The sequence below is a fragment of the Dipodomys ordii genome, unplaced genomic scaffold (genome assembly GCF_000151885.1).
Source record: "Dipodomys ordii isolate 6190 unplaced genomic scaffold, Dord_2.0 Scaffold58, whole genome shotgun sequence".
Taxonomy (NCBI): domain Eukaryota; kingdom Metazoa; phylum Chordata; class Mammalia; order Rodentia; family Heteromyidae; genus Dipodomys; species Dipodomys ordii.
Window position 1 is genome coordinate 6,909,459 of NW_012267274.1, and position 21,142 is coordinate 6,930,600.

Consider the following 21,142-nt stretch of genomic DNA (forward strand, 5'->3'; position numbering starts at 1 on the left):
AGCCGGAAGTGGCGCTGTGGCTCAAGTGGTAGAGCGCTAGCCTTGAGCTGAAGAGCTGAGGGACAGCGCCCAGGCCCAGAGTTCAGGCCCAAGGACCGGACCCCCAAAAAAAAAATTTATCATTAATATATGATCAGGCTGAGTGCCAGTGATTCACAGCTGTAATCCTAGCTACTCAGGAGGCTATGATCTGAGGATCACAGTTCAGAGCCAGCCTGGGCAGACAAATCCAAGAATACTTTATCTCCAATAAACCAGCAAGAAGCAAAAAAAAAAAAAACAAAAAACAAGTGAAGGTGTGGCTCAAGTGGTAGAATGCTAACGTTGAGTGAAAAGTTAAGGAAGATCATGAAGCCCTAGTACTGGCACATAAGGGAAAAAAAAGAATCAGATAACAAATATCTTCCCATACATTGAACATTGGAAATGATATTGAATGCTAAGAAAATGATCGGCTACTGTTACTAAATTGAGAATAGTCTTTAATTTTATTGACATAAAGTAAGGCAGCTTTTGTAGTGAAAATATTAAAATATGCCAGTACATTTTATTATGCATGCTAGTGTTTATTTTAATATCTTTTCTGAGGAAGAACTGCAGTGAACTGATGACCAGAGAGTTTGGGTTTATGTTTGGGTTTATGTCCTGTTCCTGACACTTCTTAGCTGGTTGCGTTGGCCAGGTACCTTTCACCTTGGTCCACTCTGCGTAATACTGTGTAATAGTACTGTCTTCTTCATGACGATGTTTTGAGAATTCAGTGGAGCAATGTGCAGTGCCACACCCCTTCTAAGTACTCCAAATATGAGCTGTTATTCTTACCATTTACTTTTCTGTCTTGTTTAGAAGTGTACTCCCCTTGCAGAGCGGCTTCAGTCTGTTTTGGGAACCGCTGGATACAAGCATGCGATTACCCTACCAGCATCATCTACTGCAGGAGCCTCCAATCAGTCATCCTCGACACCATTTCCTTTTAGAACTGGATTGACATCTGCAAACATGACTGAGAACTTAAAGGCTTTCATTGATAAAAGTACACACCCACCTGTTGAAGAAAACACCAAAAGCCAGTGTAAAATTGTGCCACAACATCATTCCCTTCTTGAAAAGGAGCTTAAAAATGCAATGTCTTTCTTACCAAAGAAAGCAAATGACAACTCAAATGTCCCCAACTCTGAGTTGCTACCCTTTCTCCAGAATATATGCAGTCAAGTCAACCATCTCCGCATGGGACAGACCACCAAACGGCAGGAACACACCACCAAGCCCCATGAAGGCATTGTTGGTGTTGCGTAAGTATTTTATTTCAAGACAGATGGAGCTTAGATTTGGTAGGAAAGCAGTTGAAAGGAAACAGATTTGTCTCAGCATTAACTAAGGATCTGTCTACTCTATAGAGTAGAACCGACTGCTCTGACAGGAGGTGTTGCATGCTTTATCAGACGTCTATTGGGGGAGGGGTACAAGCTTCAGCTAAGGGTTGAGGTAGAAACTTGCATAATAGAAGAAACACCATAGGAATCATAATGTTTGCCTTGTTTTTACTTCTTTTAACTTATTTTATTGTAAAGGTTATGTACAGAGGGTTTTTTTTGTTTGTACTAATTCTGATTATAGTAAGTATAATTTGCAACAGATTTTCTTTGCAAATGAGGTTTGATTTAGGTTATTTTTGGAGTAATCAAAAACTAGTAGAGTGGTTATTATTTATAGTACATAAGCTCTTATCCCCAGGTCTTTTTAATTGCTCATCTTTGCCGCATGTATTTAATTATGAATTTGCTAATACTAAGAATATTTCTAGTCCTTTTTCACAGATAATAATGTCAAATAATAATGTCAAAATATTGTTGTAGACAAATTCAGGACTCTAGACATCATTTGGCTTAATCTTTTTGCCATACTAAATAGTACAATAATATATTGATAGATAATAGATTGAATAATCTCTTAGTTTAGACTTTTTATCGGAAAATTAGGTAGTCACATTAGTTTAGGTCTAAGTACCATCAGCCAATAACAGGATTGAATTGACATTTATAGAAGATTCTGCAACAATAGCAGATGTACATTTTTTGTGTGTGTCTGTGAAAGATTCACAGATAGATCACATCTTGAATACTAAAGCAAACCTAACAAAATTTAAGATTGAAGTGAGAGTATTTTTTCTACACACAGAGAAACAAGAAATCATAACACAATAGTAGCATTCAATAAAAGATTTTACCAAACACTTGAAGATTAAACAACAAACTTAAATCTGTGTCAAGAGGTCTCACCAGAAATTATATCAAAATGAGTAAGAATACAACATAATATTTGTGGGATTCATTTAAAGAACTACTGATAAGGATGTGGATAGTACTGTTTGCTTACAGTAATAAGGGGAATTCGAAGAGCATTAGCATAAAACCATAACTACTAATAGAAATGAAATTCATAAGCTGGCACTGGTGGCTCATGCCTGTAATCTCAGGAAGCTGAGATCTGGGGATTGCACTTCAAGGCTAGCCTAAGTAAGAAAGTTCATGAGGTTCTTTTCTCCAGTAAGCCACCAGAAAACTAGAAATGGCTCTGTAACTCAGTAGTGGTAGAGTGCTAGCCCTGAGCAAAAAGAGCTCAGAGACAGTGCAACAGTGCTCAGGCCCTGAGTTCAAGCCCCTAACTAACCAAAAAAAAAAGAAAAAGAAAAATTGATCATCAGAGTAATCCTACAACCATCAAAGAAATTGACTTTAAAGCCAGGTATTACACACACCTGTGTAATACTAGCACCTGGAAGCCTGAGGCAGGAAAATTGTGAGTTCAAGGCAATTTTAGGGTCAGCCTGTACTAAATGATGAGACCCTTTCTCAAAAAAACAAAACAAAGGGCAGGGAAGGTGGCTCAGTGGTAGAGCATTTGTCTTGCATGCATGAGGCCTTGGGTTCGATTCCTCAGCACCACAAAGCAAAAAAAGAAAAAAGCCGGAAGTGGCGCTGTGGCTCAAGTGGTAGAGTGCTAGCCTTGAGCTGAAGAGCTGAGGGACAGCGCGCAGGCCCAGAGTTCAGGCCCTATGACCGGACCCAAAAAAACAAAACAAAAGTTAAATGTGTTATTTAAAAACCAGGGAAAATAATCCCAAAGCAAACAAAAAGAAATAATAAATAGAAATCAGTTTAATTGCAAACAGGAAAATTATTGGAGAATGAAGCTTATTCTTTACAAATAAAATTTTGAGCTCCTAAAAAGACTGGCAAATCAGAGTGAAGATGCCAACAGCAGTCTGAGGAGTGTGGGAGAATACCACCATAGATCCTAAGGCCGTTCCAGAGACAAGAAAATAGTTAATTTTATGCTCACAAGGTTGACAGCCTAGAGGAAATAGATTAATTCCTTAAAAATTACAAACTGTTACAACATGAAGTAGATAATAGAGTAACCCTATTATCACTGGAAAGACTGGATTTTAATTCCAGGATGTTAGCATTTGACTATGAAATGGGCCCTGAGAAGCTGCAAGTGTCTAAGGCGTGGTGCCTGGAGCATAGAGCCAGACATTTGAAAGTGATTGGATCACAGTGGCTCTGATCTAATCAGTGGATCAATGCACTGGCAAAGTCATAATTTGATGGCATTATTTGTAGTGGGTAGAAGTGAGGCCTGCTTTGATGGAATAGGTCACAGGCGTGCATGGGCCTTGAAGGACATCTTTCCCTGGCCCCTCTCTGTCTTCCCTTGTGCTCCCTGGTTGCCCTGAGGCGAACATTTTTGATGTGCTGCCCATTCTTGCTGCCATGATGAGCTCTCACTCCAGACCCACAGCCGTGGGGCAAGCTGGTCATGGATGGACGGACACCTCTGTAGGCATGAGCCAAATAAGCCTGCCTAAAGTTGATTGTTTTCAAGCATTTGCACTGACAAAATCTAGTTCTAACACAGAGAGCTTATAAAAAAGAAACACCTTGGTTCAAATGTCCCACCAAAAAATGCCAAGCATTTGATAAACAGTTTTACACACTCCAAGAAATGAAGGAGGCTAGACTCCCCAATTCATTTTACAAAACTACTACCACCCTTTTACCCACAGTTTTACTCCAAATAACTTGAAATATATAAAAACACTCGTGGATAAATGTAAAACATAGGTCCATAAGATGGTTATACGTAGAGGATCAATGAACTGAAAGTTGTAAAGTACTGATGAGCAAAGTCAAAGAAGATCTAAGATAATGGAGATATCATGTTTGTTCACTTAAAGACGCAGCTTAGTAAAAACAGCAATTCTCCATAATTGGAACACATGTGTGATGCAGTTCTGAAAAGTTTTGCGATAGTTTTTGTAAATATTGATGAGATGATTCTAAAAAAATATTTCAAGACATCATGTAACTATAGTAGACAAGCCTAATATTGGTGAATAAAATAGAAAACTCAGAAATAGTCCTACTCACTACGCTAAGTAGTTCTTGACAAAGCTACCAAAAATTCAGTGGAGGATCAGTTCTATATTGTGTGCTGCAGCAGTTTGACACCCACAGACAAAAAATGAGCCATCACCTTCATACTTTAAATGAAAATGAACGCAATATGGATCAGAGGGAAAAAAAAAACATAAGTTATAAAACTGTCAAACATTTCTAACATGAGGGAGAAAGTCTTATGGACCTAAGAAAGTTATCTTAGATAGGATCCATAGGATGAAAAATGGTGCATACACCTTACCACCATTTAAAACTTTTGCCTGTGAAAGAGAATTTATAAAGTTCAACATTAAAAGAAGTCTTATTTAAGTAGAACACGTGTAGAATAGAGAATCCTATCACCAAAGAGGATAAGCACATGAGAAGATGATTTGGGAAGTGCACAATAAAATATACCTTATCAGCCAGGTGCCAGTGGTTCATGCCTGTAATCTGGCTACCCAGGAGGCTGAGATCTGAGTATTGGGATTCAAAGCCAGCCCGGGCCGGAAAGTCCATGACACTCATTTCCAATTAACTACCAGAAAACCGGAAGTGGCGCTGTGGCTCAAGTGGTACTGTGCTCCCCTTGGGCTGAAGAGCTGAGGGACAGCGCCCAGGCCCAGAGTTCAAGCCCCATGACCGGGAAAAAATAAAATAAAAAATACACACACACATACACACCTTATCACTGCTTATTTGAATGGTTAAAATGTAAGAAAATGATAGCAATATCAAATACTGACAGAGATATGGAGAAATGGGGTTTCTCAGGTGTTAGCTTGTAAAAGGTGTTAGAATGTAAAATGGCACAGCCAGTCAAACACTTCATTTTTTTTTTTTTGTCAGTTGTGGGGCCTGAACTCTGGGCCTGGGCGCTGTCCCTCAGCTCTTCAGCTCAAGGCTAGTGCTCTTCCACTTGAGCCACAGTGCCGCTTCCGGCTTTTTCTGCTTATGTGGTGCTGAGAAATCGAACTCAGGGCCTCATGTATGCAAGGCAAGCACTCTACTACTGAGCCACTTTCTCAGTCCCTCATCAGTTTTTTTTATGAAAATATACATGATCACTTCAAAACATGTGCAAAGTCAGTTTTTATTTTGAGCTCAAAGTAAAAAAGATGCTTCCTGAAGGCTTGTACTTCATTGATTCACCTTCATGTTTATATTCCTGCTTCAGTAGTGTGCAAAGTAAAGAGAATTAAAGAAATTAGAAAGAGAATTAAAGGACTGTGGTCTCCCCTGATGTATTTTAGAATCTAGAAATGCAGCATGCCAGTTCAGTTGTGGAGACAAATTTCACCAATGTATAATAGCTCTTGTTGCATAGCTTCGTTTGTTTACCTATTCGGAAATTGATGTATTTTAAATTTTATCTTTAGAATTGAAGAACAACCTATTTGTTCCTACTTGGAAAAGATTCTTTCTAAAAATATGGAGTTGATGGAGAAGAGGCTTATGGACTATATTGATCAACGAATATATAAGCTCCAGGAGCATGTGGATGATAAGATTGCATTGTTAACGGACTTGCTACAAAATCCCAACTTCCTGCCTACTGGGCTACCTCTAAAACACTGTGACTCTGGAGAAAGACTTTCCAATGGGGAAAGATAAGCTCTCAACATGTGCAGTGCAGCTCAGATATTTATTACATATTTATTACAAAGCCAAACCTCTAAAATGTTTATGAAAAGCAAGTATTTAATATCCTTTGAAGGATCATTGTCGTAACATAAAGTGACCTCAGTGTTCATTTTACTGCCCTGCTTATTACAAATCTAGTACTGTATACTAAGAGTTAACATGATACATTCATAAGTTATGTTGTTTGTGATATTTTCACTCAGAAAACTTATATATACTTGTGTTGCTTAACTGTTTAAAATGTTTAAGGATTTCTAATGCAATTCCTTGGTTTGTATTGTATATTATATACATGTTTGAAGTGAAGTTTTTATTATTTATAGAAACCCCTTATTTGATAGTCTTAGAACTATGCAAAATAATGCTTAGAATGTTTGATTTTCTTTTTCTAATTGTTCTTGGAAAATTGGATACTTGGAACATTTAATTTAGGTCACCAATTTTCATTTTGTACCGTTTTTCTGAGATAATGAATGAAATGCAGTGTTTGGCACGTATGATACCAGTTTGGTGTTAGGACTGTTTGTTTCATTGCATAGTTGTAGAAGGAACCTGTCTGTTCATTTTGAGTACTGCTGTTTTGGGATTGGTGCTTTGTGTAGAATGAAAGCAGTCATCTGTTTGATTTCAGTAAACTCTGGCTATGTAAGGAATTCTCTCCTTTCTTGGTCACACAGGTTTTTATCCTCAAATTCTTTTTCTGGCATGTTTAATGTGTCACATTCTGAGAATCTGAATTGAAGGATTACAGTGTATGAATCAAGGAGATTGCAAGTCTCTATTTTCAGAATTTATAACTATTGTTTATGTGTTGAAGGGTGATGCATTTGCATCTCAAAATAAACACATCCACTCTGGAATTTACCTGTCTTAAATAAATAGAATTCTTATTTTCAAATAATCTTTGCTTAAAAATTCCATTTTTTGAAAAGTGATACTTCATACTCATTTTGTTTTGACAATTTTATCGCTTTGAGATGGCTAATTTATATCTTGCTTATTTTTATCATACTACAAAGAACCATAATACATGGACCACATTACAGTCATTTGAAGATTGCATACTTTTGGTAGTCTTTGAAGTGGACCATTTTTGTCAGTTGTGGGGCTTGAACTCTGGGCCTGGGTGCTGTCCCTCAGCTCTTCAGCTCAAGGCAAGCCTTCTATTACTTGAGCCAGAGTACCACTTCCAGTTTTCTGGTGGAGATAAGAGTCTCACAGACTTCCTGCCTGAGCTGGCTTTGAACTGCAATCCTCAGATCTCAGCCTCCTGAGTAGCTAGGATTACAGGCATGAGCCACTGGCACCCGGCTGAAGTGGACCATTAATAATGGGACAGTTATTAACATTTATACCTATAAGATGGCAATTTCTTATCATTGAAATGAAATGCTGAACCTAGGAGTTTATAATCTTGCAGCTTCTAGTAGTTGTAGTCTATTCATTGAGTCATGAACCAAATAAGACCATGAATTAAGATGCAGTGAATTGGGAGGCCAGTTCTGTGTTCTCTATATATGTTTGTTGAATTATTGTAATTGAAAAGGAAGATCACAGTCATTTACAAACGTTATGGTTGGAGCCAGGTCTCATTGTCCACAACTGTAATTGAAACACTCTAGGCGAAGCAGGAGGAGCACAAGGCCAGCCTTGGCTACATACTTAAGACATTATCTCAAAACAGCAACAACAAAGTAACACTAAATTTGGTAAATTTATGATTTCCCAATGTATTCTGTAGGTTTTTAATTTGGAGCAAAGCCAGCTTAGTACAGAGGTACTTTTACTGAAGTAGCTCAGTATGGCTAAAAAAGTATCCCCAAATGGTCCTATTTTAAATGACTGATTTAGTTTGGTTCCCTACGTGTGACAGTAAACTTGTGAAATTAAAGTATGGTACCTAGAGAGCTATGTCAGGTCACTGACAGTCAATATATTTCTCTATGATTTACAGATTATTTTTGGGCAATGGGGAAATGGATTTCTGTGAAATCAGAAAAAGATATTTTTCTATTTATATTTCTGTAATGAAGCTCATTCACAATTTTTCAAACTTGAAGATTTATCACATAAACCTTTGAGGTCAAATATATTTATTTCATTTATTTTTTTTGTTGGATGTGGGACTTGAACTCTGGGCCTGGGCACTGTCCCTCAGCTCTTCAGCTCAAGGCTAGTGCTCTACCACTTGAGCCACAGTGGCACTTTCTGGTGGCTTATTGGAAATAAGAGTTTCATGGCCTTTCCTGCCCGGACTGGCTTTGAACAGTGATACTCAGATCTCAGCCTCCTGAGTAGCTAGGATTACAGGAATGAGCCACCAGTACATATCAAATATATTTCCAAAAACTGTTTAAACTTTTACTGTCTTTTTTTTTTTTAAGATTTTAATAGAGACTTTAAGTTGATGGCAAGGTGCTGAAAATTCCTACAAAACCCTTGCTACCATATACACCTGTAACCTCCCTAGCAATGCCCTGCCCCAGGCCAGTGACACACTGGTTATCAGCCAACATTATTGTTCAAAGCTTGTAGTTCAGGTGGTGTTGTTTTGGTCTGTGGATCTGGATTTGTCTTCAATATGTGCTTGTGGTCTGTATTAAGACTTTCATCCTATTCTTTATCTCCTCTCTGAATTCTTTCTTTGAAAGTGACAAGAACGTGGCAATGCTGGGTAGTGATCTCTACCTGGCCTCATTTCTCAGACCTCCCCAGAGGCCTTCACCTTTGGCCATACTTGAACTACCCAAGCTTCCCCTTTCCTTAATAGACAGCACTCAAACATCTCCCTCTAGAAGCCTCCCTGTTTCCACCTGTCCTCTTCCATTCTGTCCCCATGTCTTTTGATTGTACCTCTGCTGAAGGCTGAATATTGTTGAGTTTGCGGGCTTCTAGCCATTATTTTTCCCCTGAACTAATACTTGGCTCAAGCAGAGGAATCACAGGCTTGTCATGTGTGCCTTCTCTTGCAGGACCACTAGATGGTTAAGGAAATAATTCATTCTGAGATGAACGAAATTGGATTTTGTCTGCTTTCCATGTTACTAAGAGTGTTTAAACTTACAAACAGAACATAGATTGAACACAGAGGGAGACAGCCTTAAGGGCCTTCTTTCCACAGAACTGACCCTGCCAGGAGCCACTTGACTGCACGATTGAGGGGCAGAAAGATTCTGCTTTGAGGCTTTATTTTTTTCAAGGTTTAGCCCTTGAAGGTAGGAACTATGCCTTATCTCTGGAGTGATTAATGCCTAACAGAAGGCCTGAAACCCCATTAGGTGTCCTGGACACTGACTCTGCTGTTAACAGAAGCACAGCAAATTTAGTTCAAAGGTTGAATTGACTTTTATTAGTATTTTATGAATTGAGGAGCTCTTGATGAATTCAGCAGAGGAGGCCAGCTCTGTAGACAGAAAAGAGCTTAAGAAAGGAATAAAACTGATTGGTCACCTACTTTCCTTACAGAATGGTTCAAACAGGATTTCCTTATCATTACAACTGAGGTAAACTGAAGATTTTTCTGTTTATCTCTTGTTTTTTAAAGTTTTATTTTGCTGTCCACTTGACCATTTCAAAGTGCAGTTTGATTACCTGACACTTACGTTTGAGAGAATCCATTCTGGTTTTGTCTGGTTATGTGGGTTTAATACCTTCAACCTGAATTTTATGAATTTGGTACAAGGTTTGCTAACCCTTTCATCTGAATTCAGGAGTATTTGCCTGTAGTTAGAGTATACTTCTTATTTATACTCAGTGTATGCTAATTGGTGAAGGTGTTTTAACTTGGCTCATTAATCACAAAACCTTTGATTGTAGTTCTCCTACCAACTGTGTTTGTAAAGACATTTCTGAGTCCCAGTGCAGTTGTTCAGCCTCTGTCAGAGGGGACTCTAAATTCAGAACACATAAGTGCTCCGATGCTCACTTGGCAAGGGCCTACTGGGCTTTCGCATCATCTTCACAGTCCTTGCAGATATTTTCTTGGGACACATCTTAGCACCCCTAACTGTAGGATACATGCTGAGCACTGCAAAGAAATCAAGTCTCGGGCAATTTAGAGGGGAGGCAGCCTTCCTTCTTCCCTTCCTTTTTTCCCCTCATTGGCAATCTCGTGTTGACATGAATGAAGCCTAGACGTCCAAATGTGGGAGAACCAAAGGTGGGATTAGAACTGGGGAGCTGAACTTGGTGAGGTATCACTCACTGTGAACAGGAGCTGCCCTTCCCTCTGAAATTCTTAGTAATTCACACCCACAGAGACTTGTCACCCAGATGTATCATTTTGTCAGGTGCCCTAGATAAGGTTCCTGCAAACACCCCAAGCCTGTGGAGTTGCATCTCTGATAGCAAAGCAGTCTGATTCCTTGACAGCATAAAGCTCAGGAGTCCCTTCCTCAACTCAGAATCCATCTCTGCCTCTTCTGCAGCCCCTTTTCCTCGGCTCTGATTTTCATCTTTACCTTTAGGTTCTACACAGCTAAGGACATTGTTTTGGCCCTCACCACTGCCGTGATAAGAGGCTGCTGTTGCCCACAGGAGAAGATATGTCTACGGAACCTTGCGACCTCAGAGGCAAGTGAACACCCCAGGATGTGAATGGGTAGTCTGCCCTCAGTTACTAGTGTGTGCCAAAGTTTGAAGATTGCTTTGTGCCAAAGTTTGAAGATTGCTTTGCGCAACCTAAATGGAAAACATTCCATTGTTTAGTTTCAAAGATAAGACTCCCTCTAACAAAAATCTAAGCAACATTTAGCACTAGGAAAAGCCAGTCTCATTCAGATACTATTTCTTTTTTGCTAGGCTGCTAGGAAACTTCAGTCTCAACTTAGTTTTGAAATGCTTCATTTAGCACAGTAGTATCCCTTCCTGTTAGACTGTTCACATGTCCTGTCTTTACGCTCTGTTTTTAACTCTCCTGTTTATCTTGCAATACAATTATACTACAAATTAATTGCCTCGAGTCCCAATGTGGATAAGAAAAAAATGTAAACAGGACTTCTTTACCAACCACTAAAGCAAAGATGATTATTTTCATTATTGTTCATTTCCAAAACTGCACAAAAACGCCACATTAACTTGTATATAATCATATAAGCACTATAGAAATGGAGTTGAATAATTAAAACATTGTACCTAGAAAGAAATGGTGCTCATGGAAGTTTTTGTGCCCACCATTCTCAGAGTCCCTCGTTAGGGTTACAAAAGCAAGGTGGCAGGGTGTCCACATCTGCATACATGGTGCATTCCTCACAGCACTGGATGGGCCGACAAGGGTCAGTGGTGATGACTCTGGCTGGAATGACCTTTGCCTGAGTGACCTTGGTTGGATTGTTATAGGGTAGATGTGAAGTACTGTATTCCTTTGCACATCTTAAGGAAAGACATAAAGCAGGAGCTTAGAACTTTCCCCTTCAGTTTGTTTCATACAAATGTCAGGGCTAATCGTGGGTGACACTAGCCTAAAATTGAAGCTCTTTGCCTATGCCATGTTCCTTGCTTACCTCGTCTTCTATCATTGCTATGCATATAAAAAGGTCACAGAGCAAGGAAGTGGGAAAAAAGTGCAGTGGCTCACAGCTGGGATCTTAGTTGCTCAGGAGGTCAGGGTTCAGAAAGATGGAACCCAGGCTGAGAGTCATTGAGAGCCTCATCTTTACTAATAAGTTGGGCATGATGGCAGATTCCTATCATCCCAGCTATGTGTGGAATAAGTAAGAGGGGTCAAGATCCAAGCTGGCCCAGACAAAAATGAGAGGCCTTATTTGAAAAATAACTCAAGCAAGCATAGACATCGAACAAGATGCGCTGTACTTCTAATGTACCATTGAAACCTCTTTGTACAACTATTTTTTTTGCCAGTCCTGGGGCTTCAACTCAGGTCCTGGGCTCTGTCCTCAAGCCTGTCTGTGCTCAAGGCTAGCACTCTACCACTTGAGCCATAGCCCCACTTGTAACTTTTTCTGTTTTATATGGTACTGAGGAATTGAACCCAGGGCTTCATGCATGCTAGGCAAGCACTCCAGCACTAACCCACATTCCCAACCAAAAATTATTTAAAGAAAAAAAAAAAACTAATGTAAAGAGTACTTGAGGTATGTGTGGCTTAGGTAGTAGAACCCTCTCTAGCAAATATGAGGCCCTGAATATCAGCACAGTACTGAGAAAAGAAAAAAGAGTTGCAAGCAGGAAGCCCAGCTGGCCATTACAGGCCCCAACATACAGGGAGAGAGAAGGATAATCTTCAGTTGTCTGGGTCCTGCAGGAACCATCTAATTCTAAGACCTGCGATGCCACTGCTGCCAACAGCCAGGCTCTCCCATACTTCAGGATCCCCAGCCTAAACTCAAATATCTCTTCTATCACGTACAACCCTTGCCAATCCTTGGCCTGGATGAGTCTCTGTCCTATAGGCCTACCTCATTGTCCCCACGATCTCAGGCAATAAATGAGGGAACAGCCTAAGAACTGACGCAGGTGAGAGGTCATGGCTACCCTGTGTGAAATGGAGGCACAGCTCATTCCCACGGCATCCCCCACAGATTGCTGAGTCGACAGCACTGGGACAGGGGGGCTCAGGTAAGGGAACACTGAACACCCGAAGGTAAACCCAGTGAGTTTGGGTGGCAGCAAAGCAGTGTTGATATACAAGGCCTGCAGGATGAGAAAATTCCATTTAGGAGCTCATGACCCCAAGCCAGGAGGAGAAACACTGAAGACTTCGTATCGACCTCCCTCTGCTTCCCACCCCGGCCCATGTTTCTTCACCTCACTGTCCACCGTGAGGCGAAGGGAGCCAGTAATGGCCCTGCCCAAGCCAAGAGCCCCAGGCTCCCGTTTGAGGAGGTTTTTCACTCTTACCCACATGACTCACTTCAGTGCCTTGGATACTTTGAAGTAAAGACAGAAGACGACGCTTATCAGCACAATTGCAGCAATCAGTAAGCTGCTAGCGATGCCGACCATAATCTTCGTCTTGAGATCGAACATCTTTCAAACCTGGTCAGAGAAATGCATCAAGCAGTGAAGTGGTTTCCTTCTCCACACAGCCATGAGCAACCTCCACAAACTTTCTCAGTGGAGGATGAACGGACGCCATACACAGAGCACCCATTCTTCCCAGAGAGGCCTGAGCTGGCCCAGGGATGGATATGAAAGTTTATTCTTAGATGAAAAGGAACTCACATATAAAATTCAGAGAGCAGAAGCTTAGAATGACAGGCAGTAGAAACAATTTACCTTTCACAGGCAGTGATGACCTCTTCAAAATGAAGACATACATTGGAACCAGTGTTCTGATTCCAGACCCCTGGGTCTACTGAGCCATGCCCACCTTCAGTTAGAAACTTCATTTCTATATATTAGGATTCACATATTTTATGGAGTAAGGAAATTATTTTGTCAAAATGTTATCCAAACACTACTGACAAGTTCAATTTCTTTTTACAACAGGGCAGAGTATAGTTTTTAAATAATCATCTAATCCCAAGGGAAATCCTATTTTCAAAGTGATTAAGCATTTTAGGGGGAAAAAGTTTAATTGTTCCAACTGGGTTATGCCATCTCAGGATTGAGGAATTTCTGGAAACTTCCAGTCAGCTCCTTGCCCAGTTTGAAATAGGGTTTGGCCTACACAGATCATTAACAGATATTTTAGGAGTCTGCTGTCCCTCCTTCCTTCTTCTTCTTCTTTTTTTTTTTTTTTGTTTGCCAGTCGTGGGGCTTGAACTCTGGGCCTGGGAGCTGTCCCTGAGCTCTTCAGCTCAAGGCAAGTGTTCTACTACTTAAGCCACAGCATCACTTCTGGTTGTCTGGTGGTTAAGTGGAAATAAGACTCTCACAGACTTTCCTGCCCAGGCTGGCTTTGAACCGTGATCCTCAGATCTCAGCCTCCTGAGTAGCTAGAATTGCAGGCATGAGCCACCAGTGTCTGGCTCTTTCTGTCTTTCTAACTCCTCCCCAAAGTGTCAGTTTGTCTGAAGTGGCACTTCAAATTGGGAACAGTGAGCCAGGAGACTAGAATACACAAGCTGACTGTCTGGCATACTTACTACAGTTAAACCATCCAGTACTGCAGGAAGAACAACTGTAAAAGAAAAAAGAAAAGGAAAAGAGAAAGCTTTCTGGAAGGGGATATGTTATCAAGAATTTTCAGACCTGTATTTTGGAAAGAGGAATGTAATCATGCCTGTTAGGAGCGAGGAAGAGGGAAGCTGAAGAGCTCACACTTGAAGCCAGTTCTGCCCGCACTGGCAGGAGACAGGGGCCGCAGGCTGTGTGACCTCGCCTCGCAGGTTACCAGCTCCCTCTCACAGGATTCTAAATTCTGTGTTTAGCTACCTTTCAAAGGGTTAAGTTTGACTGCTAATCAAAAGTAGTCAATTTTTATTTCAATTCATTTTTAAAATCATCTCAAGTTAAAAATGTCAGGAGGCTAAAACTTAGACGTGTGATGATAGGAGCCTGGGCTGGGTTTTATGTTTTGGTTTTACAAGAAGTAACGTGGAGTCACTTATTAGGACTCAAGCCCAAATTGACATTGGCTGGCTTTTTGCATTTTACAGGTAAAAGGATTACAAAAATGAAAAAGAGGATGCCCATCAGACTTGGATAATTTTAAGAAAATCCAGTGGATAGAGTTATCGTGTGTGGCTGAGACAGTGGATTAAATAAGAGACTCCAGGTGCAACCACTTGTTTTATCCTGCTTCTCACCGCTCGGTTGTAAGTATAATTGCTCCAGAAAACATCTGCTTAATGAAGATCAGGTTTGTTTATAAGTGAAAAAACATTATGTTAACTAAATTACCCTGAATATTAAAAGTGTAAAAACATCTCTTTCCATAAAAATAAGCATCTTAAACATTAGATGGGAAGAAAATACTTCTGTTGATCGCATTTGTAGCTTCCAATGTGGATGCATTTATTTATAGGTGCAAATAAATTAGCCTTTCACACATAGACAGTACTTGAAATTTCTGAAAATCAAGTCAGCCAGAGAGACTTGTAGTTGCCTGGCTTCATATTCTTTAATCCCTCAACGCAGAGCCTCAGCCTTTGCTATCTGATGCATGCCAGGAAGGGCTTGGAAAGAAGAATTTGTATCAGCTCATGAAGGAGACTTCCTTACATGCTCTGGGATTATTCTGGTAAAGCAATATGACCTCACCCACTTTATATCAAATACTAAATCCTGAGTCCTAAAGATAATAAGGGACAGGCCAGGTCTGATGATCACATTCCTATCTACTGCTCCAATGCAGCAGAACACAAAATGAATGGCTATTATATGAGCTAATGTTACACACAACAAACATGACATGTAAGTTAAAAATTCTAAGCTATATAAAATGTATGCTGGAGACCTGAAAGCAAAGGTCATAGGTTGTTCATCAGAGGGTGGAGCACAAAGGTCACAACTCTTAAGGCCAGCTTGCATGACAAGGCTCTCTCCCCCCAAAAGAAAAAGAACATAGGTGGTGCTGAGGCTCCAGTGGCTCAAGAGCTGAAGAGCTCAGAGAGAGCGCCCAGGCCCAGAGTTCAAGCCCCATGACCAGCAACAACAAAATAAAAAGGAAAAAAAAAGGTAAGAGTGGGCTGGGAAGGTGGCTCAGTGGTAGAGCGCTTGCCTTGCATGCCTGAGGCCCTGGGTTCGATCCCTCAGCACCACATAAGCAAAAAGAAAAAAGCCAGAAGTAGCACTGTGGCTCAAGTGGTAGAGCGCTAGCCTTGAGCTGAAGAGCTGAGGGACAGTGCCCAGGCCCAGAGTTCAGGCCCCACGACCGGACCCAAAATAAAAAAAAGATAAGAGTTCCAGGTTTTCCAAGAAAAATCTGCTAAAAAAAATTAAAGTGGTCTAATGATTCTTTCCATATTGCTAAAACTATGAAATAAAGGTCTTTGTTTAAATTAAGACAACACTTGTCTAACAAACACACACAATCCAAACCAATCAACTGCATTAGAAATCTTTTAAACATTTTAAACACATAAGCAACACAAGTATAGATAAGTTTCTGTAAGAATGAAGACATTGCCGAAAACATAACTTACAAATGTGTCATGTTAACTCTTAGTGTACAGTTCTGGATTTACAACAACCAGGGCAGTAAATGAACACTGAGGTCACTTTGATTCTCCAGAGAACATTAAATACTTGCTTTTCATACATATTTTTGGGATTTGGCTTTGTAATAAATATCTGAGCTGCACTGTACATGTTGAGCGCTTATCTTTCCCTATTGGAAAGTCTTTCTCCAGAGTCGTAATGTTTTGGAAGCTTCCTGGTGGGAGGAGGGTTGGGATTTTTGAAGCATCTGTTAACAAAGCAATCTTACTGTTGACAAGCTTCTGGAGCTTATATATTCATTTATCGATGTAGTCCTTAAGTCTCTTCCATCCACTCCATGTTAACTATCTCACGGCAATGATGGCTTGTAACCATATATTCCTTATTTTTTTAATTGGAGCGTTCTAATGTTTCTTTTAATTATGAATGATAGCGTCCTTGTAGCAGTAATCTATGCTGACAGTTATTTTCACTCAGGATTTGAAATACATTATTCCCCATCCTAACTTCTAATTTCTGTTGAGAAATCTGCGGTTACTCTGATGGGTTTGCCTTTATATGTGGCTCAGCTTTCTGTCTTGCAGTAGTTTTTTCTTGTCTTATTTGATATAAGTCTCCTGTACCTGGACCACTGTCTCTTTCTCAAGATTTAGGAACTTAAAAAAAAAAAGAGTATGTTTTCTATGCCTTTAACTTGAACCTATTCTTCCAGGCCCATCGTTTGCAGGTTTGGTCTTTTCCTTATACTCCGAAAGGCCTTGTGTACGCCCCCACCTTTTTTATTGTCAGGGTGATGTACGGAGTGGTTATAGTTATATAAGTAAAGGTAATAAGTACATTTATTGTCAAACTTCCTTCATTTTTCCTCTACTTTCCCTCCCCAATCCCTCCCCGCCCCCAAATTGTACAGATTGTTTCCAACATACTGTCTTGTGTATATTGCTGTTGCATTGGTTCCCCCTTGTCCTTTGTCCCACCATTCTGTTGTTCTGCTTCCCTTCCCTCATTCAGATAAATGTATATACAATACCAGGGCACCAAAATCAAATACAGTGACAGCTGAGGATATACCATAGGGGTAAGAACAACTTTTTTTTTTCTTTGAGTGTTCTAATTCCTCTCTGTTGTGCTCCAGCATTGATAATCTTTCTTCAGCTTGATATAGTCTATTGAGAAAGGCTTTCAACAGAGTATTTTAAAATTTGAGTTATTGAACTTTACACTTCCAGAATTTTTTTTTTTCAATTTTTCTGTCTTTTTGAAATCCTCTTTCATATTCTTCATGCTTTCCTTATTTAATCCAGCTGTTTATTTGTATTCTCGGAATTTTTTCATGAGGTTTGTTTATGACCTCCTTCACTGATCATTCTTGGAGATTTATCCACTTTGTTGTTGTTGATTCTTAGAGGGGTTGTGTTTTCCTTTTTTTCTTTGTGTGTGTGTGTGTGTGTGTGTGAGTGTGTTTCTATATTTGGATTTGTGCACCTGAAGCCAGGTCATGGCTGGAAGATTTAGTCCTTTCGTTTAATGTCCAGAGCTCTGTATGTACTGGCTGAGTTAAGGTATAGTGTTTCATCACTAGTCATAAGGCATTGACTTAGCTCCAGCTGCCAAACTTTACCCACAAGACCCAATTCCCAGCACCTCTCCAAGTATAACTGGCTTGCCTCTCTTGTAATTACTAGTATGCAGGTGCTATGTGTAGGTCGAGGGTAAGGCTGGCCAAGAGTTGTTAGTTGATAGTGTCTGTGCTGCTTTCACCTTAGAAGCTTCCCTTCTTTGTAAACCCGAAGTGACTTCTGGTCGCAAGTAGCTTCATAGTCTGTTGGTCAGGGAGATTCCCACTTGCTTTACAGAGCCCCCTAGTTTGTGACACCAAAGGCAGGAAGTATCCAAGCCTAGAGATATCTCCAGAATGCACAAGGAGAGAAAGTAAACAGCACTGGGTTCTGTGCTGGTGGTGGAGAACTGAGGGACTCAAGCACTCTGCCTGCTGGTCTCAGTGCATTCAGGCCCTGCCTGTTCACTGTCCTGGGGAGGGAAGAGGCTGGGGAATTACATGACTTCTAGGTCTTGTGTCCTCAGCTTTACATAGAAGCAAAAGCTGACAGCCAGAGACATAGCTATTATAGACCTCTAAGAAGGCTTTAAGGGGAAGACATTCTTGAGCATGCTCAATTAAGGAACCTATTCCTGACCAAGTTTAATTCAAGTTCATAGCTAAAGCTAATGGACACATTTTTGGCATACTTAGAACATGACTATGAGGCCTATATTCAAAAGTTTTAAATGATGGGCAGAAACCTTTTGGGCAAGCTCCATCTGTATCCTATGGATAGGTCCAGGCACCTCCCAAATCATTACCTACAGACGCGCAACACAGAACTCAGAAAGAAAAAGGCTCCAGAGACCACAGCGATTCCTCTATTTTTCTGGATATGGACGTTCTACCCAAACCTGTGATTTGAGTCTCAGTTGACTGAACACATTTCTGTATCAGCCACTATGTGTACGAGTCTTTCTCTCAGTAAGGTCGATCTGGTTCTCTGTGGTTGGCCTTTATTTATTGTGCCTGCTTTTACAGGCAAGAGAGTTTAGCTCATTTCAGTGAAGGGGCCAACGCAGATTCTCACCCACAGTGAGGGGGTCCTTTGAACCCCAGTTTCCAGCTCAGCCCCGGGCCCTGCAGCCTTGGCCCTCACCCCACCTTGTAGCCCCTGTAATAAACTGCATCTAGAAGATTGTCATATCTTAATAGAAGCCATCAAGCCTTGTCTTACATGTGTGGGGCAGTGCCACACTACCCACCTTCACCCAGGTAAGGCTTTTGACCCACAAGTTCTTAGATACGCATAACTTCTTTGTGCTTTTGGAGAAGAGCAGAGGTTTAAGTAGGTAAGATCACCTTATTTATGTGATAAATAAACTGCAGGGCAATGTATTCCACCTGCGATTGATTACTCTCCTCCAGTGAAGAAAATTGCAGTACTGACAATCAACCTGTGATGATTGTTGTAAAGGGAACACTCTCTTTTGAGGTGGCTTCTAATAAAGCAGTCACACAGCTGTTGTATTCTCACACAAATCTATGTCTGACTGGAATTGGTAAGTTTCCACGGAGGCCGGTAGGAAACATTTGCCAGATGATTTTGACAGATTAAAAGCGCAAAGGACAGCTAGTCCTCAAAGCTGTCCAGCCATTTGGCAAGGTAGAGAGGCCATGATGTTTTTCATGCTTACGGTGTATCAGGAGAAGGAGAGAATGGAAGGAGGAAGAGAGAATGTAGTGTGGGTTCTTTATTCCAGGCAGATTGAACCATCATTCAGGCAGGCCAAAGATAATTTGAATCATAGGAGGAATGATAGTCATATTTTAAGCATAAGCTCTTTGTTTACATAGTCATCATCATCATCATCATCATCATCATGAGCACCAGCAGCTCATTCTTCCGTGGTGGTGCTTATTTATACACCCACTTAATAAAAGTGGCCTCTGACCAAATGTGGCTTCAAGATTTTCTGAGAGAGCCTCAGGCTTACAAGAATGCCAGTCCCTGGGAAGTGTAGGCCCAAAGCCCTGTAGAAGTTTTTGGTGAGGAGGGAGCCTGACTTACATCACTTTCCCTTCAGAGGGAAAGAGCATTGAGTGGACATTTCCTGTGTGCCAGGAGTGTGGTAAGTCTTCCTGTTTAGAATATTATGAACGTACCTACAATAGGAAGTAGCCCTTTGTAACTCCATTTTATAGACCAGAACACTGAAAGGTGCCGTCTTGGCTCTTCATGCTTCAGTTTTCATATCTGTCAGCTTTAGCTTTTGTGCCCTGACTGTTTCCTTAAAACTCAGAATATTGTTAAGACATGTTGGAGGTAGTAAGATCATTTAGTTAGATTCTAATGACTTGTCAATAAATATATTTGTTGGCTGTGGGGCTTGAACTCTGGCCTGGGTGCTGTCCCTGAGCTGTTTAGCTCAAGGTGAGCACTCTTCCACTTGAGCCACAGTGCCACTCTGGTTTTCTGATGGTTAATTGGGATAAGAGTCTTACGGACTTTCTTTGTGCAGGCTGGCTTTGAACCATGATCCTCAGATCTCAGCCTCCTGAGTAGCTAGGATTACAGGCATGAGCCACCGGTACCTGGCTTTAAAATATTTTTGATGTATGAAATAATATAGATCAAATTTTAGTGCCCTGAGTTACTGCTCTATCTGGACTGAGGGGCTCAGGGGCACTGTCAACACATGACAATGTTCAGTTATGAATAATTTTCCATACCATATGCCAACACCTAATGGGTTCTAGGTCCTTTTTAGGAATCCACAGTTCCTGCCTTCCTGGAACTCATGAACACCTTGAGAAAACAACCTTTTGATAAAACCACAAGAGACTAAATAGAGCAACCAAGTAATGATGGGAATGAAAGGAAGCTGGGAGAGGGCCTTGCTTCTTCACGGTGGCCAAGCTCAGGAAGGCCAAACTCATTCATTCCTCTGAAATGTTGCTGATTCTATAGGAAGGAATTTACTTGGAAAAATAAAACCTTCGTGTGAGAGATAATGGGAGAAAGACAAAACTCATGGTTATTTCAAGTCAGCGCATAGGATTCAGTGAGTTTTGGTAGGTTCCTAGACTCAATGTCTAGTCAACAAGGTTGAACACAAATTGGGAATTTCTTAGGGTAAACACACAGATTTTCATATAGCTATATGAACATGTGTAAATTCAGGAAAAGCAGTGGGAAGAGACAGGAATCAGTGAGGATTTTACAGAGGCAGTGACATTAAATGAAGCCTCACAAGGTTAGAATTTCAGTAGACAAAGGAGGAGGGAGCCTGGAGAGCCATTTAACTTAGGTAGGGAAGCATGAGAATACATGCATTGTAGAGAAAGGCAGAAGCAGATGGTGAACCAGAAAGAGGAGTTTGTTGGGATTCAGATAGGATGGCATTGTACATGTGACATTTTGTGAGGCACTCATTCGCAGATCTGG

The 21,142-nt window shown here is 40.6% G+C and overlaps 2 protein-coding genes across 2 annotated transcripts in view; one reads left to right on the top strand and one right to left on the bottom strand.

The window, feature by feature from the left end:
• Positions 1-6,946, top strand: part of LOC105989748 (chromosome unknown open reading frame, human C10orf88) — a 14,744-nt gene extending 7,798 nt beyond the window's left edge. Inside the window, exons 5-6 of the mRNA XM_013021925.1 lie at positions 847-1,292; positions 5,822-6,946. Coding sequence (XP_012877379.1) covers positions 847-1,292; positions 5,822-6,056 — 681 coding nt within the window. The 3' untranslated portion in view covers positions 6,057-6,946. The remainder of the gene's footprint in view (positions 1-846; positions 1,293-5,821) is intronic.
• Positions 6,947-11,263: 4,317 nt separating this feature from the next.
• On the bottom strand, positions 11,264-13,073 carry Fam24a (family with sequence similarity 24, member A). The gene is made up of 2 exons (XM_013021915.1): positions 12,958-13,073; positions 11,264-11,456 (listed from the first exon to the last, which is right to left on the bottom strand). The coding sequence occupies exons 1-2, from the start codon at positions 13,071-13,073 to the stop codon at positions 11,264-11,266; spliced, it is 309 nt and encodes a 102-aa protein (XP_012877369.1).
• Between the last annotated feature and the right edge of the window lie 8,069 nt (positions 13,074-21,142).